The sequence below is a fragment of the Petaurus breviceps genome, unplaced genomic scaffold, assembly GCF_028583685.1.
Source record: "Petaurus breviceps papuanus isolate PSGF00001 unplaced genomic scaffold, PetGlider_PUasm1.0 118, whole genome shotgun sequence".
NCBI classification, from domain to species: domain Eukaryota; kingdom Metazoa; phylum Chordata; class Mammalia; order Diprotodontia; family Petauridae; genus Petaurus; species Petaurus breviceps.
In genome coordinates this window covers 16,907,811-16,924,415 of record NW_027185616.1, presented here as the reverse complement: position 1 = coordinate 16,924,415, position 16,605 = coordinate 16,907,811, and the positions used below count along the sequence as shown (strand labels likewise).

At 38.9% G+C, this 16,605-nt stretch overlaps 1 protein-coding gene across 9 annotated transcripts in view; it reads left to right on the top strand.

The window, feature by feature from the left end:
• Window positions 1-16,605, top strand: part of SMARCA2 (SWI/SNF related BAF chromatin remodeling complex subunit ATPase 2) — a 289,270-nt gene that overhangs the window by 206,804 nt on the left and 65,861 nt on the right. For all 9 annotated transcript variants that reach the window (XM_069086747.1, XM_069086767.1, XM_069086776.1 and 6 more), the window contains one exon: window positions 10,486-10,563. In XM_069086747.1, coding sequence (XP_068942848.1) covers window positions 10,486-10,563 — 78 coding nt within the window. The remainder of the gene's footprint in view (window positions 1-10,485; window positions 10,564-16,605) is intronic.

Below are 16,605 nucleotides of genomic sequence, written 5' to 3'. Positions count from 1 at the left end.
AGCAGTCCTTGTCCTTCAGGAGTTTATAATTGAATAAGGGAAGATAATACCCAAGAAGAAGTTGAAAAGGGGTGCCATAGGGTACCTTGTCCACAGGGTATGTCGTTTATGGAATTGAAAATGGGAAATGATGGGATGACCAGAAAATTCTGAGTTCTTTATAAAGGGAGGGATTTTGTTCTACCCTCCAACCCTCTTTTTCTTTGAGGGGAGAGGCAACTGAGAGTGCTGAGGAGGTGCTGGGTATCAAAGCTGAAGCAAACTTCATGATGATGTTCATGGAGTGGAAACCAAGCAGAGAAGTTGGTGAGAGATGAAGAGTCAACAAGTCTTGTCATGGTGACAAGTATAATCAACTGTCCTTCCCAGCATTGTGTCTTCTGGAAATCTGAGAAACGTGATCTGTACCTTCATCCAGATCACTGAGAAAAATGCTCAGAACTGAGCATAGCTCCCTAGAGTACTCTCCACTAGAACCCTTCCAGTCTGACATTCAACCAGATCCAAATCCACCTAACTGTACTATCCTCTAGCTCACCAATCTCCATCTCGACTGTAAGAATAGTATAAGAGACTTTGTCAAATGGCTTCCTAAAATCTAGATAAAAGATCTGCAGAATCCTTGTTTTTAGAAACCCTGCAAAAAAGGAAGTTGTCAAGCATTAGGTTCCAGATGTTCACAATCATTTCTTTAATAATACATTCTAGATTTGTTTTTCTGGAATATTAGACGTTTTCATTGGTCTATGATTTACAAACTATATATTCTTTCCCATTTTGAAAATCTAAACAAGATCCATGCTCCTCCAGTTCCATGATATCTCCTTAGTTCTGCACAGGTTTTCAGAAGACATTAACATTGCCAACATCCGCATCTCCCAGGATGCAGTGGGTCTGCGCCAGGTGACCCGAGCTCGTCAGTAGCAGCTAAGTGCTGTCTCATTCACGCCCATCTTGAATATTACTTCCTAATTGGCCATTTTTATTCAGTCCTTTCCAGTCTGAACCATTCTTCATGGCCTGAAAGAGAAATGACACAAACAAGGTGTCGCAGTGGGCCTGGAGCCCTGGTCCTAGAGTCAGGAAGACCTAAGTTCAAATCCTGCCTCAGACATGGTGTGCCCCTGGGCAAGTCACTTAACTATTTTGTGCTTCAGTTTTCTCCTCTGTAAAATGGAGATAATAATAGCTCCTACCTCTCGAGGTTGTTGGGAAGATAAAATAAAATATTTGATATGTACTTATTTAAACAAATAAAATATTTGCAAAGTGCTACATAAATGCTAGTTATTATTAAAGATGAGTTGAGCAGCTGTGCCTTCTTTCCAGGATTGGTAATCCTGTCTATTTGGGGTTTTTTGTTCTTCCTATTTTCCCCAGTATATTTTTTAAAAATCCTTTTTCTTTAGCTTTCTTTTCAGTGTCAGCTCATGTGACATGATTCTGACAAGACCATACCTTTATCTCTGTATCCACTCTGCCATGTAGATGACCAGACATAGCACTACATTGGCCCCCCTTGATTACCTTGTCCTCATGTCTTTAAAATCTAAGTTGGCCACTGAGTCATAGGTCTCTTGGTACCTTCAGTACTTTATTCTTGAGAACTTCCCTTCTCTCCTGGGTTGATTGTCAGATTTGAGTTCCTAGCATCCAACCCAACTTCAGAGCCTTTTGAAATTTGTTCTCCTAACATCTAAGATGCATGTCATAATTTCCCAAGCCTTCCCTCTCCTTCTCTGTCATAAATTTCAAGATAGCCATTGCTTTCGCCTGTCTTACTATTTTTACCCCAGAAACTAGCTTCTTTTTGTTGATGAGGATCTGATTCAAAATAGAATTTTCCCTTGTGGATTTTTTCACCTTATGAAGGATAAAATTATCATTAAGGCAAGTCAAAAAGTTATTAATTGTGTTGCTTTTTGGGAAGATTGTTCTAGTGGCTCTCCAGTTCAGTGACCTCCAAAATGGGGACTGGGAGCTGCTGCCCCAACTGGGTATGTGATCATCTAACTGGAGAGTAGGAAGAAAGGTGATATATTACCTTCACTACGGTAGGCAAACATGGGGCCTCTCTTCAGCACAAGCTGTGGGCAAAGCATTGTGCTGGGGGGCAGAACGTTCTACTTCATGCTAGAAATATAAATCATAATATACCATATAAAATTATATATTTACCAAAATCATGAATGTACCATATTAAAAGAAATTTTGGACTATATACATTGTTTTTCTGTAGATATATACATTTATATGTAAGTGTACATGTCTGTGTATATACATATATGTAGAGAGATAGATATATAGTTTCAGGTATAGATGAGAAGTTTAGGTGTAGTTATATAGATGCATAGATATGGGACTGACGAAAATCCCTTCAATACCTGCTTCTGCTCTGGAGGACATAGCTCCCCATTATGCACCATCACACGTTTTTAGAAGCAGCTTTCACAAACCTTCCTGTAACTTAGCATGTGTTTATGCTTTGAGTTTGGGTTCATCATTACACAGTAGGTAGGCCTTATTTTCCCAAAGATCTCTGTGTAGTTTTAAGCCATTAAAGCTCAAAACTACACTGATATTTTGGGATTCCCTGCATTTGGGAAGGGAATTAATATTGTCAATATATTTATTTCATTCTAAACAGTATATCTATCTATCTCTATATATATGGTGGTGTTACATAAAATCAAAAATTTTAAGTTAAATCACATTTTAAATGTGCTTGTAATAGCAGAAAGAGCACTGAGCATGGAGTCAGAGAACTTGGGTTCATATCTCACATTTCTGCTTATGACCAGTGAGACAGTGAACAATTCACTGCCCTTCAGGGCCCTTGCTTTTTACCTCTAAAAAAGAAGGCAGTTAGACAAGACAATCTCTAATGCTCCTGAAGTCGGAACCCTTTCATAAGACATATGACCCTTAACCTCTAATCTAATAGATTAGATTATGAACTCTGCATTTTCAGCTCTCAGTTTTTCTTAAAGTGGGAGTATACTTTCATCAGAGATTTGTAGGCATTGTTCATTTTTATCACAACAATGTGGAAACAACTTTAGCATTCAAAAAGTAGTTTTGTTCTAGTCTTAGTGGTCAGGTTATAAGGAGATTTTTTTTTGAAAAGTAGTCATCTGGTTTATTAAGTTGTATAGTTAATGTTATAGAATAGAATAATTACATTTAGATAAGACTATGAGGATAGAGCAAATGCACAGTAGATAGAGTACTGGGCTTGGAATCAGGAATATTCATCTTCCTGAGTTCAAATCTGGTCTCATATACTTACTAGCTATGTGACCCTGGGCAAGTCATGTAACTTTCCATTTCCTCGCTTTGTAAAATGAGCTGGAAAAAGGAAGTGGCAAACTACTCCAATATCTTTGCCAAGAAAATCCCAAATAAGGTCACGAAGAGTCAGACATAACTGAAAGCACCTCAGCAATAACAACATAAGGATGGGGACTGGAACTGTGATTTCATTGGAAAAGGAGCATCTAGTGCAGCACAGACCTCCTCAGTTTATAGTCAAGTTGGTGCCTTCCCTGCAACTTAGAGTTTTGCCTAGAACACCAGGAAGTTAAGCCAGTTAGGCACTGTGCCAAGTGCTGGAGATGCAAAGAAAGGTCAGAGACAGCCCCTGCCCTCGAGGAGCTCACAGTCTGATATGGGAAACAATAAGCAGGCAACTACATACAGATAAGATATCTACAGTATACTTGGAGGCCAGCACCAGCTCTAGAGGGCATTGGGATTAAGGGGGATCCATGATGTGCCCAGGGATCGGAGCTGGGACTGGAGCCCAGGTGTTCCTGTCTCCTTGGCCAGTTCTCTGCCCACTAAGCTATGCTGCCTCTGCCATTAGATAAGTCTAGGAGGTTTACAGAGCACCTTCCTCATAGATAAGATCTTCCACACATGATAGAGGATTGTTATGGTAGTGGATTTCTGAAGATCTTCCCTGCCCCTTGGCCCTTTGATAGGTTTAGGTGACTCTGAGAACCTTCCCTGATTTGAGAATATGCTCTGCCTTCTAAAGGGCTGAATGTGCTCACTGGGAGCCTGTGGCAGGAGGCTTGTTTTTCAGGAACGCCCACACCTTGTTACTTTGTGATTGGGCAGTGGGTCAAGAGGGTTGTGATGGTCTCTGACCCAGGAGAAGGCTATATATACCCTGATGGGAGGTTTTGCTGTGGGGCTCACTTTGGGAAGAGTTGTGTGATGTGGCCGGATGAGACTCTGGGCAGCCGTTGAGCCCTCAGCTTTGAAAACCCAGATGTTGGTGCTTCCCTCTCTGGTAACTGACTAGGTATGCATGTGATGGTCAGACAGTTGGAAGCCCTGTCTGCTGCTCTGTTTCTCTGTCTGCTTGTAACTTCTGTTTTTATTTTGTATATGTTTGCTTGTTTGAAGCAAGATTGTTAATCCATTTTGAGTTGCTTTCCTTTGGAGAAGCAAGATCTAAGAACCTGTGTTGGCAGCCACCCTGGGTATGCTGGGGTGCTTGCTGCTACAAGGATGGAGGCTTGTAGGTGCTTAATAAATCCTCATTGAATTAATTTTAAGGCCTTGTAGAAATGTGAGTTAATGAGTATTTAAGATGAACTTTCATATATCATCAGCAAACTGCTTTAGTTCCCTGAAGGAGACGTGCATGGTGCCAGGTCTACCATCATTCAGGGCATTGTTGGCCCTGACTGGTGCTTCCAGGGATGAAAAGGTTAAGTCTGCCAGGCCATGGTCTTAGACTCAGACAGGTGATAGGATTTACTCACTTACTCAAGTTAATAAGGAGCAGAACCAGGATTCAAATCCAGGTCTCCTGATCTCACATCATACTGTCTTCCCATTTTACCAGCTGCCTCTCACTGCTTGGAGTAGATGGCAGGATACTCACTTTGAGTTTCCAGGCAGAAATTTTAAAAATTCTTAGCACAGTGCCTGGCATCACACAGAAGGTAGTTAATAAATGCTTCTTCTGTTTCCCTTCCCACATTCAGATCCTCACTTTACAAGAGCACTTTTTTTTCTTTTAAATGTGGATGATGGGGATCTCTTTTACTTAGATTGACTGGATCTGAGTAGGGATAAGGCAGGGAAGGATCATCTTCCTATTTGCCTAGTCTTAAACAGAGTAAGTCACGAATAAGCAGCCATGTTGTACTGAGAAGTTACCTTCGTTCCCATTCAATATGACTTTATTGTATGCAGTTTCATATTTAAACTAATTGAATTACAGCCAATATGAAAATAAACCCAAATGACTATTTCTCAGGAGGTATTGGCTTGATTCATTCCCCCTTTGGGGAGTGCGGCTTAAGCACGTGCTGCATAATCCATTAAAACTCTATCCTTTGGCGGGTGGCAAGGTGGCACAGCGAATGGAACACTGCCTCTGGTGTCAGGAGGACCTGAGTTCAAATCCAGACTCAGACACTTAACCACTTAACACTTGGTAGTCGTGTGACCTTGGGCAAGTCACTTAACCCCAATTGCCCTGCCCTTCCCCCTCCAAAAAGCAATATACATATATATATATATATATCCTTTTTACACAAATTGTCTCATATTAATTAGATGACAGTTGAGTTGACATTATATTCTTTTCCCTATATATATATATATATATATATATATATTTTTTTTATTTTTAAGCAATCAGGGTTAAGTAACTTGCTCAAGGTTACACGGCCAGTTATTTCTGGGTGTGGTGCTGAGTGTCTGAGCCCGGGATTCAATCTCCAGGTCGTCCCAACACTGGAGCCGGTACTCTTACTCGCTGAGCCACCTGGCCGCCCCTGAGCAATTGGGGTTAAGTAACTTGCTCAAGGTTACACAGCCAGGTGTTTCTGGGTGGGTGCTAAGTGTCTGAGCCCGGGATTCGATCTCCAGGTCTTCTCAACACTGGAGCCGGTGCTCTTACTTGCTGTGCTACCTGGCCGCCCCTCCCTATATTTCTTAATACACAGATACACTGAAATTGACGCTTTGGTGGCTCTAAATGAACGTCATAATGCCGGGATGTATTTGAAGTTTCACTTTTTGGTTCTCTCCATGCTTGTATGAACAGAATTGAACTTTATTCATTGTTTGAAATGAGACACAGTGTTTCTAGGACATTTAGAACTGGCTGCAATTAGAAAGATCTGGGTTCAGGTCCTGCCTCTGACCTGCACTGGCTCTGTAATCCCTGGGAAATCATCCATCCTATCAGTACACTCAGCTGTTCCATCATTTCAGTCATGTTCAATTCTCCATGACCCCATTTGGGGTTTTCTTGGCTGAGATACTGGAGTGGTTTGCCATTTCCTTCTTCAGCTCATTTTACAGATGAGGAAACTGAGGCAAATAGCACATTCAAGCAGCTCTAAGTTACAGAGCAGCAGTTGATCCACATTAGTAGATGGATTTTGTCATCAGATGTTCCTTGTACTGGGTGGGTGGGTGGTGCAGTGAATAGATCACCGACCCTGGAGTCAGGAGGACCTGAGTTCAAATTCGGCCTCAGACACTTAACACAAAAATTAGCCATGTGACCTTGGGCAAGTCACTTAATCCCAATTGCCCTCCAAAAAGCAAAAAAAAGTAGTTCCTTGTACTCATGAAATCATCTTTGGTTTAAAAATAAATTGAAACTTCTATGTATTTATGACCATTTTTCAGGGGATTGAATCAGAATGAAGGAATTGTCTATCTCAGAGACATTAAAGATATAGGTATACCAATGTGTATATACTTGTATATGGCATATACATATACACAGTGTTTCTGTAATAATTCAGCATGCCTAAATATGGTCATTCCATTAACATGTGATTTCATCAGGGTAGAGAACTCTCAGTGTAGAAACTGCAGGTCTTCACCTTATAACGTACAGTCTTAGAGATTTGCTGTTACGTATCATATTCAGTACATGAACCCAGGTCTTAAATCCCAAACCAGCTTGTTATCCTCTGCCCCACACAATTTTTCAGATCATCAGTTTGAGCCAAAAAAAGATCATTCAGGAAACTACATGATGTTGATTACCATGCTAGGTGGTAACAGAATAAAGGCAGTCTTTCTACCCTCATTAAGCTTACATCCTAGTTTGAGGATAAAGCGCAAACACAGGTGTGTATGTATGTATGTATGTATAAACAGTGATTTGTGTTTATGAATTATTTTTATTGATAAGCATTCATTGGGTGATTATTATGAGCTAGGTGTGGTACTATTAGGGTATGTCTTTTATTTGTATCCTCAGCTCCTAGCATAGTACTTGGTATACAGTAAGCACTTAATAAAACATTTGTTGATTTTATTTTAGGTTGGGTTTTTTTGTTTGTTTATTTTTGGCGAAGCACTTGGAATTAATTGACACAGCTTAATTAATTAATTTTTAAATAAATTTTTTATATTAATTTATTTAATTAAGTTACACAACTGTGTCCAGTGTCTGACGCTGAATTTGAACTCAGGTCCTCCTGAATGCAGGGCTGGTGCTCTATACATTGTGCCACCTAACTCCCCCATGCTCCCCTGTGTGTGTGTGTGTGTGTGTGTGTGTGTGTGTGTGTGTGTGTGGTGGTGGAGGTTGTTTTGTTTTAGAGTCAATCAGGGTTAAGTGACTTGCCCAGGGTCACAGAGCTAGTAAGTGTCTGAGGCTGGATTTGCACTCAGATCCTCCTGAGTATGTACTTATATGCACACACGTATGAGAGAGAGACAATCAAACAGACATCTGTTTGTTTTTTATCCCCACAGCAGAATGTAAACTGAGGGCAGGAACAGTATTTTATGTTAATTATATATATATATATATATACATTAAAAATGAAAAGCAAATATATACACAAAGCAATTAAATAAAACTTCTTGGATGAGAGCAAGCAAGGTTGAGAGGAATCATGCAAAAGGCAGTGCTTGGGCTCTGTGGCAGGGATTCTGAGAGTCATAGGTGAGAAGAAGTGTGTTGCAGGGGTGAGGGACAAGCAGCAGGTTCAGGGCCTGGAAGGTGAGGATAAAGGTGTTGTGTGTGAAGAGCAGGGAGCAGGGCACGTGGCTGGAGGTCAGAAGGGTGAGCTGCGAGAGCTTCTGTACACGTATGTGCATAGATATGTGTGCATGTGCACAAACACAGATGCAGATGCCTGCCTCAGCAGCCTCTGATGATGCTCTCTTCCTTACCTTCACTTCCCGACAGTCAGTGAATCCCATAGATGCTTCCCACCCACCATTGCTCCAGCATCCTTCTCAGGTCGTTTGTCTTCAGTCTCTTCAAACTAACCCTGCTGCTGTGACCATCACTCCCCACCTAGGGACTACAGCTCCTGTTCTGAATATGCCCTTCCCAGTTATATTTCTTTTTTATTAAAGGGACCATCCTTTGACTCACTTCTTAAAGAGGCCTATTCACTGAATGGGTGTTACCTCACTCTAAGTGAGTACCTAAAGAGGATTTAGCTTAAAAGAGCCAGGGTCTCCCATTGCATCCTGGGCCATCTCCAGTCATCCTGAGAATATCAGGCCACTGGACCCAGATGGCTCTGGAGGACGAAGTGAGGCTGGTGACTTTGCCCAGCCCTCCCTCACTCAAATCAAAGTCAACTGCAAGTCATGTCACACGTTCCGTGATGCCATGATGCCTCTTTGAGAACACAGGACAAACACAACCTTCTCTCCACCCTGCCTGTTGAACCACTACCCATTCTTTAAAACCTATGTCAGTGCCACACCTTTCATGAAGCTTTCCCCAATCTACTCTGTAACAGCTTTACTCCTGGCATCTCACAAAGCACTTTGTTTGATAACTCTCTTAATAAACGTGTGCATATACATAAGTATATATGTGCATGTATTTGTACACATATATGTGTATTCGTATATGTATATGTATATGGCAGTGAGGGGGCATACAGTGGATAGAATGTTAGAACTGGAGGCAGGAAGATTGCGTTCAAATATGGCCTCAGATACTTAATATCTGTGTGACCCTGGACAAGACTCTTAACATGTTTGCCTTAGTTTTCTCATCTGTAAAATGAGGATAATGACGGCACCTGCTTCCCAGAGTTGTTGTGAGACCCAGATCAGATAATAATTGGAAAATGCTGAGCACAGGGCCTGGCACACAGTGAGTACTATATAATTGTTAGCACACATATATGTATTTTCATATGGTGATTATATGTGATATATATCACACATTACACATGTGTGTACCACATATGCGTGTGTGCACATAAACACACTAGGGAAATTCTATGTATGCAGTCATATTAAGTTATATGTGTACTGTGCATATGTATTTAAATTAAAAAAAACATTGTATATCCATTAGATTGCCAAGGGCAAAAGTATAGAGAGAAGAAAAGAGAACCAGGTTCTGACCTTGGGTAATGTATACCTGAAGGGATTGAGAAGGGTGCATGGAGCTCATGGGAAACATAGAAAAGGATCAGTTACAGAAGTAGAAAAAACAAAACAAAACAACTGAGTGTAGTGTCTCCAGTCAAGAGAAGAGAGAAGGAGCTGATAAGAGAAGGTGCCACAAGCTTCCCATAGATCTGAGAGGTTGAGGACTGACAAAAAAGGTTACAGCATTTGATGATTGTGTTATTGGTGACAATTGAGAAGAGAACAGTTTCAGTAGTGTGTTGGGAAGAAAATCTAGACTGTACCAATGCCTGAAATTCTAGGTTTTGCCCTCATTGTTTTTCTATACTTCATTTAAGTGTCTTATGGGTTTTTTCTTCGTATATTCATTCATTCAAGCGATGTTTAAGCAATTGCTCTCTTTAAGGCATCAGAAGTAGTACGTTTCCTATGTCCATGGCTTGAAAAGTTATAAAAACATCCATTACCTCCTCTGGTTCTTTTATGGGATCAACTTTAAGCTACCAGGTCCAGAGCTCTAGTCTTTATTATTAATGCTGAATTTGAAACATAAATTCACATATTCTAATCTGGACTATTTAGCATAAGTACTTGATTCTTAGCTTACAATCAGTCATATCTCTATTCACAACTTGATTCACATATTTCTATTTTTGTAAGGTTTTGAAGAAAAATGACCAGATTAGAAGCCTTTTCACCTAAAATGGAAGTGAATTATAATAGATGTCAATAATAAGCGCTATATGTTTGCATGAATTGTTGAAATGTGATATAAAATAATAACAATAATAATAATTACATGTATATGAAGCTCTCGATGTATAATATATGTAAAATAACATATACGAGTCTCTCAATGTATATGTAAAACAATAATGATTATGTATATATGAATCTCTCTAGATAATATATGTAAAATAATAATAATTACACATATATGAATGTATATAGAGATTCAAATGGATGCTTAGTTCTCTTTTTATATTTCAGAATTAGAACATTGTAATATGGAAGCTCAGCGTTCCTTACTTATATTAGTTTGACTAACCAGAGATTGCTTGGTAAACCAAGCCCTCAAATAATGAATTTCTCTGTTTCTCTGCCCAGGAAGAAGATGAAGTCCCTGATGATGAGACTCTGAATCAAATGATTGCCCGACGAGAAGAGGAATTTGATCTTTTTATGGTAATGTTGCAAAAATAATTAAAATATAAAATGACTGATTCCTGTGTCCTTCCTCTAAAAAAGAAAGGTTTAGCTTAGAACCTCACAGCTCCTGTTACTCATTCTGTATTTTGTTCTCTAGTAGTTCACTTATTAGAGCAAAGCAAATGTTCCCTTTTGAAAAAAGACATTTTGCCATGAGAGCACTGTTCATCTTAAAATGTAGTGAGTGCATTGCAATTTGCACTCTGTGAACAAAACTTACAATTAATTTAGTTAATACAAATTAGCCCCAAATTGTGACTTGGATCTTCTGTGATTTTTTTAAGTCATTTGCCTCTCAATCATTCTCATTTTTCAGAAGACTTTTTCATAAACAAACTTCATATTTCAGCTATGGGCTTATTTTCCCATCATCCCCAAAGACTCTTCATTGCTACGTTTGACCTCTAGGAGTCATCAATGATCAGAGTGTAGGAGCTATTAGAGAATATCTCACATGTTGTTGTAAATTCTTTTGATGGCTATTAATTGATAATGAAGTATGAAAAAAAATAAGATCTTGGTTTTTCCAATGCAATAGTTTATTGACCTATAAACCTAGCCCTTTGGAACAGTGCCAAAGTTTAAAAGTTATGTTAAAGTCCTCTAAAGTCCTTCCTCACCCTACTCCCACCCACCTTAATTGCTTTGCAATGAAATGGGGAAGTATAAGAAGGAAGGGTTACCCATATATTACCAAATGGCAGTTGACGATGACAAATTTTGCTACTTCACCACACACTGCCAGATGATTAAACAGTCAAATGAATCACTACTACAAGGCCATGATACAGGTTGGTGAATGACAAGTAGCTTTTTGTTATGTTCAGTGTGGATATTGAAGGCTATTCCCTAGAGGCTTACATTATTTGTATTATTTAATTAGCATTGACCTGGCCCATATTCAACATTAAATAAAGGAGATACAATTCTTGCCAAGAGGCTGCAGTATAGGTAACTACTTTGTTACCCTAGAGGTTAATTTTTTTTTCCAAAATTGACTGCTGTTTTGTAGCTGTTTATTAGTAAAATGGTGACTGTATTGAATTTGTTCTGTAGAGTATCAAGTTTCACCACAGAGTACTTGAAGGCTATGCCAGTAGAATTCTATGTTCTACCATGCTGGAATGACCTTATCATCCCAGCAACAGATAGCAGCTGTGGTACAAGGGCCAGCCAAGCTCAGTTGTCAAGAGGCTCATCACCAGTAGCCAGGCAATTTTGTCATGATTCCTTTGGCCCTAGTAACCCATGTTACAAACAGAAATATAGTGTGAAGACTAGTTAATTCACCACCATCTTTTCCAGATCATGAAGGAGATGAATTTTTATGACTAACTTTATAAGACCTTCCAAATTTAGTCTACACATACTTTAATACTTAGTGATGTCAATTCACTGGAAGAATGGTGAAAAATATGTTGGATGATATTGTTCAAGAGTAAGAAAGGAGAGAGACCCAAGGCATATAGGCCATGCAGAAGCCTCAGAGGTATATAGGATCAGGGGAAATAAAATCCATAAAGCTCTTTGCAAACCTTAAAGCTCTCTATAAATGCCTGCTCTAACTGTTACTATATGTTGTAAAGGCTTACATCAGGAAAAAAGTCAAAAGGTTCTTAAAAATGTAAATATACAACAATATAAAAGTTATGAAATTTATTTCATCCTATCAGGAAATACCAGGTTACAGATGGGAGAGTCTTTTCCACAGTAGCTAACCTTGTATAATCAGTCAGTCAGTTGTGAAAACAAAAACCAAAGTTGATGCCAAAACTAGATGAACAGATATAAGAAGATATGATATATAATTGCGTTGTTCTTTGAAACAAACTGTTGATCCTACAAAACAGGAAATGAAAGCAAGAACCACTGATTAACATGAACTATCACCATGACCTTATTAGCAAGCTGGGCATCATTCTCCACAAGGAGCCCCAAATCCCCACAACAGCAAATGCTGCTGCTTCTTTTCAATTCTCTTTGTCTATGACGAGGGGAGCAAGGCGTTAAAATTCTAACATCACAGTCTTCAATATACAGCATGAGGAAGTAGAAATGTGACTATAGAAAGCAAAGAGAAGAAAGGCAGTTTGACCAGACTCAGCATAAACAGAGGAGGTCTGTGCTGACAGTGACACTGTATGGAGGCTGGATTGGACCTCCAGTATGGAAGATGCATTGAAGGATCAATTATCAAGAAATCTGAAAGATGTGAAGATACCACATGTTTTGAAGGAAAAAAAATATTACTCCTTAAAGGGGCATTCAAACAAATATTAATTATCAGTGCCTATATGCCTACTTTGCTATCTCTGCAAAGTCTTCTTGAGAATAATCTTACCGGGGTGGCTAGGTGGCACAGTGAGTAGAGCACCGGCCCTGGAAGCAGGAGAACCTGAGTTCAAATTCAGCCTCAGACACGTAATACAAAAAAAACAGCCATGTGACCTTGGGCAAGTCACTTAACCCCAACTGCCCTACATTCCCCCCTCCAAAAAGTGAAAAAAAAAAAGTAAAGAGAATAATCTTACCTACATTTTTAGAGCATCCTTAATAATGGTAAATGGAGATTTTTTTTTGGTCTTTTACAAGGTATATTCCACAGGAGACTCATATCTATAATTATCTGAAAGGCTCAGAGAACTCAAAAATCCTACTGGTTTTACTGACTACAAAAAAACTTTTGATCCAATACAACATACTGCCACCTTAAAGGGTCTTCTCTAACAAGACATACATACATACACACACTCACACACATGTGTGTATATGCATATGTCTATATATGTGTGTATATGTATATATACATAAATATGTATATTTATATTAGGATCATACACAATTACTTGAAAGAAATAACAAGAGTGCCTTTAAACTACCTCTGATTATTAACATCAAACACTAAATAAGACAGGGAAACATATGGTCATCAAAGTAGTTGGACATTGTCGTGGAGGATGACCAGGACAGATTCTAAAAGGAGCGATTGCCTATTATGATAAAGTCTTCCAGATGTTATACTGATGGCATCAAGGCCCTGAACACCACAAAGGCAAAAACAATCTGGAATTGCTCAAGAATCCAGTCTCTCTGTCCACATGGAAAGAAGGATTGGATGAAAAATGCATGTTGTCCAGTTGCAGTTGGATGAACAAGTCATCGTTGGCCCATTACTGCACATATATTTATAGATATGTAAATGGATGATGAACTGGTCCCAGAACTGAAGAGTAGCAGGAACGTGGCATGCGCCATAGCTGGGAAACTATGCAGTACTTTTAATTAGCCCAGGCCTCCTCTAAGACAAACACCCACATCTTTCTAACATCAGTATCAGCATGCTAATACTGCATGATTGTGAGTAATGGAGCATCGAAGTCAGGGAAGGATTCGAGTTGTGGTTCATGCCAGCAGGAATGGAGAAGCACATGGTGGGTGTGACTGGGCCGCTACATAGCCCCAGTAGACAACTGTGCAGGGCAGCTGGCACCATGGACTGCATTGGGGAGATGTATGACTGACAAAGGCAAGTGCACTGATTATGTAGCCAGATCAGTCACCCCACAAAGGCAGAAGAACCAAGGTGTGGGGCTCCGGGGCCCACCAAGGGGTGCAGAGAGAGCTCACCTAGAGAAGGAGATAAAGTGACTGCAGAAAACCTGTGTCTCAAAGTCCCACCCACTACTGACCAAATCAGGCTACCCACTAAGAACCAGGCTTGCTCCTTCCCTCCTGCAGGCAGGAGATTTACATTTTTTTACATTACACCCTTTGCTGGATAAAAAGGTCAGCGAAGGTCTCAAATCCAACCTTTTCCAAAGCTCAGGTTAGTTTTGAATCAAGGAAGCCCTGCCCATTAAACCAAAAGCTGCCTCTTCAGTATAGTTTAACATGACTCACTGGGGCCCACTTTCCTGACTGGAGCTTAGTGGGGAAAGGGTAGGGTATTATGCCCTTCCCCCTTTGCAAACAGCTAAATAATAAATGGGTACCAGCTGTTGATTGTAACATTTCCAGACATAGCTAAGCAAGCAAGATCCTGACACTACAAGGAAGGGGAATTTGTAACAAGAGGTCATTATTGAGTGCATATGAACTTGAGGTAGTTTAACAGGCAAGTAAAGACTTTTGCAGTGCCCCTTGATCCTTTCAGGTTCCTACCTTGTATATCCTGGGACTAACTATCTCAGAGATTATCTGGCGTTTTGTTTCAAGCTGTCTTTCACCCATTTTATTAGTTCATTAGCATCTCCACCAGAGGACAAAGAAATAAAATGTGGTGACTTGTCAGCAGCTATGGTGAAGGGAAAAGATCTTTGGATTGCTTACAGATTTCAATAATGTTACCTTTATCTCATTTAAAATCAATTATATATTCAAAACCCTCATGCACATAGAGGCATGGTAACTAATTTATATCTTTAGTTGTCTCTTGTGCATATATATAGATAAGATAAGTAGTTATTTTCTTTAAAAAAACCTTTTCTACATATTTTTTTCTCTTCTGTTTCTGAAAGGTGACTTAAACAACCATTTATCCCATGCTAATTATCTACACAGATGCTGATTTTCCAGAAACTATGTTTTCCACCCAGGGCAAGAAAAATACTTACTTCATAATTGATTTGTTGACCTAAAATTTGTAGCTCAGTCGGGGAAAATATGTTTTTTACCTTGAAACTTAGGGCCAAAAGTTCTGATTATTAACTGCTAATACTTGACTCAAAATTCTCTTGCCCTAGATAAAATGGATGGTAATTTGAATACATATGCATACAATACATGCATGCATATTGTAGATAGAATTTTGTTGGGAAAAAAGGTACTTAAATTCATGCTAGTGAACTATATCTTCCATCTTTAACCAAATGAAACTAGAAATCATTTTTTCTCTTCCAATAAAAAGTTTGAATGTGTTTATTCTCACAACTATGAAAAAAATTAACTTGAGTTTTATTTAAAGTCATTTTATTATGATTGGTCTAGAGCAAGTCTTTCCAAACTTTTCAGTCTTTAGCACACCCCTTGGTTTTTTAGGAATCCTTCCTCCATATCCTCTCTTCAGTTATGAAAGGAAATAAATTCATCATATATCATGTGTAAGCACATAAGCAATAGAGAGAATAATTTTTCATAAAGAAAATTTTATTCAGGCCACAGCTCACTAATACTACACTACTTTTGGAATATTTCAGTAGGATAATATATATTCTCTATAACCCCTTGACAAGCTTATTGTATCTCCTGTTGTGAACCCATGGTTTAGAGAATCATAACAATATAACATGAAAGTATTATTGTCACATTTTATATCCTTTTGGCATCATATTTTAAAATAAATTATTTATGAGGCCACCAATAGTGTTGAAGATACCATATATGGCACCTCTTTTTAGGTACCACAATATGAAAAGGGATGAGCATTAATATTCTGTTTCTTACCTGTTGAAACACATTGGAATTTCCAATAGTACTTTCCAACAGCAGACAATTAGGTGATAATACTACAAGCTTCCATATAGACTGTCCAAGTTTTATGACCCATAGGATGGCCAAATCTGTATCGTAATAAGGTTCTGCTATACTTACCACCATCAAATACCCCAGATTTTCTGAAATAGCTTTGCTTTCAGGAAAAAAATGTATACTTGTAATGAGTTTTTGCACAAGGAATATTCTTTATCAGACAGTATTGCCTGATTTTCGGCTCAAAAATACATCACTGTAATTCCTTTGAGTTAGTGAATTTAAGGCCTGCAGTAGTTTAAAGAATGACCTGAGAGACAATGACGTTAAAGTTTTTGAGGTCAGTGTTGGTGGTTGACGTTTTGATTCAGTTTGGGGTTTTTTAATGTAATTTTGATATTCGTAAAAAGTAAAGCCTATGTTTCACATACATAAGGATGGAATGCAGGAAACTGGGGCAAAATTATAATTTAATAATTAGTAATCCTAAATCATGTAAATATTAAACATGATTGATCCCTAATATTAAGCAATGTGAAGTAAATTCTGTGG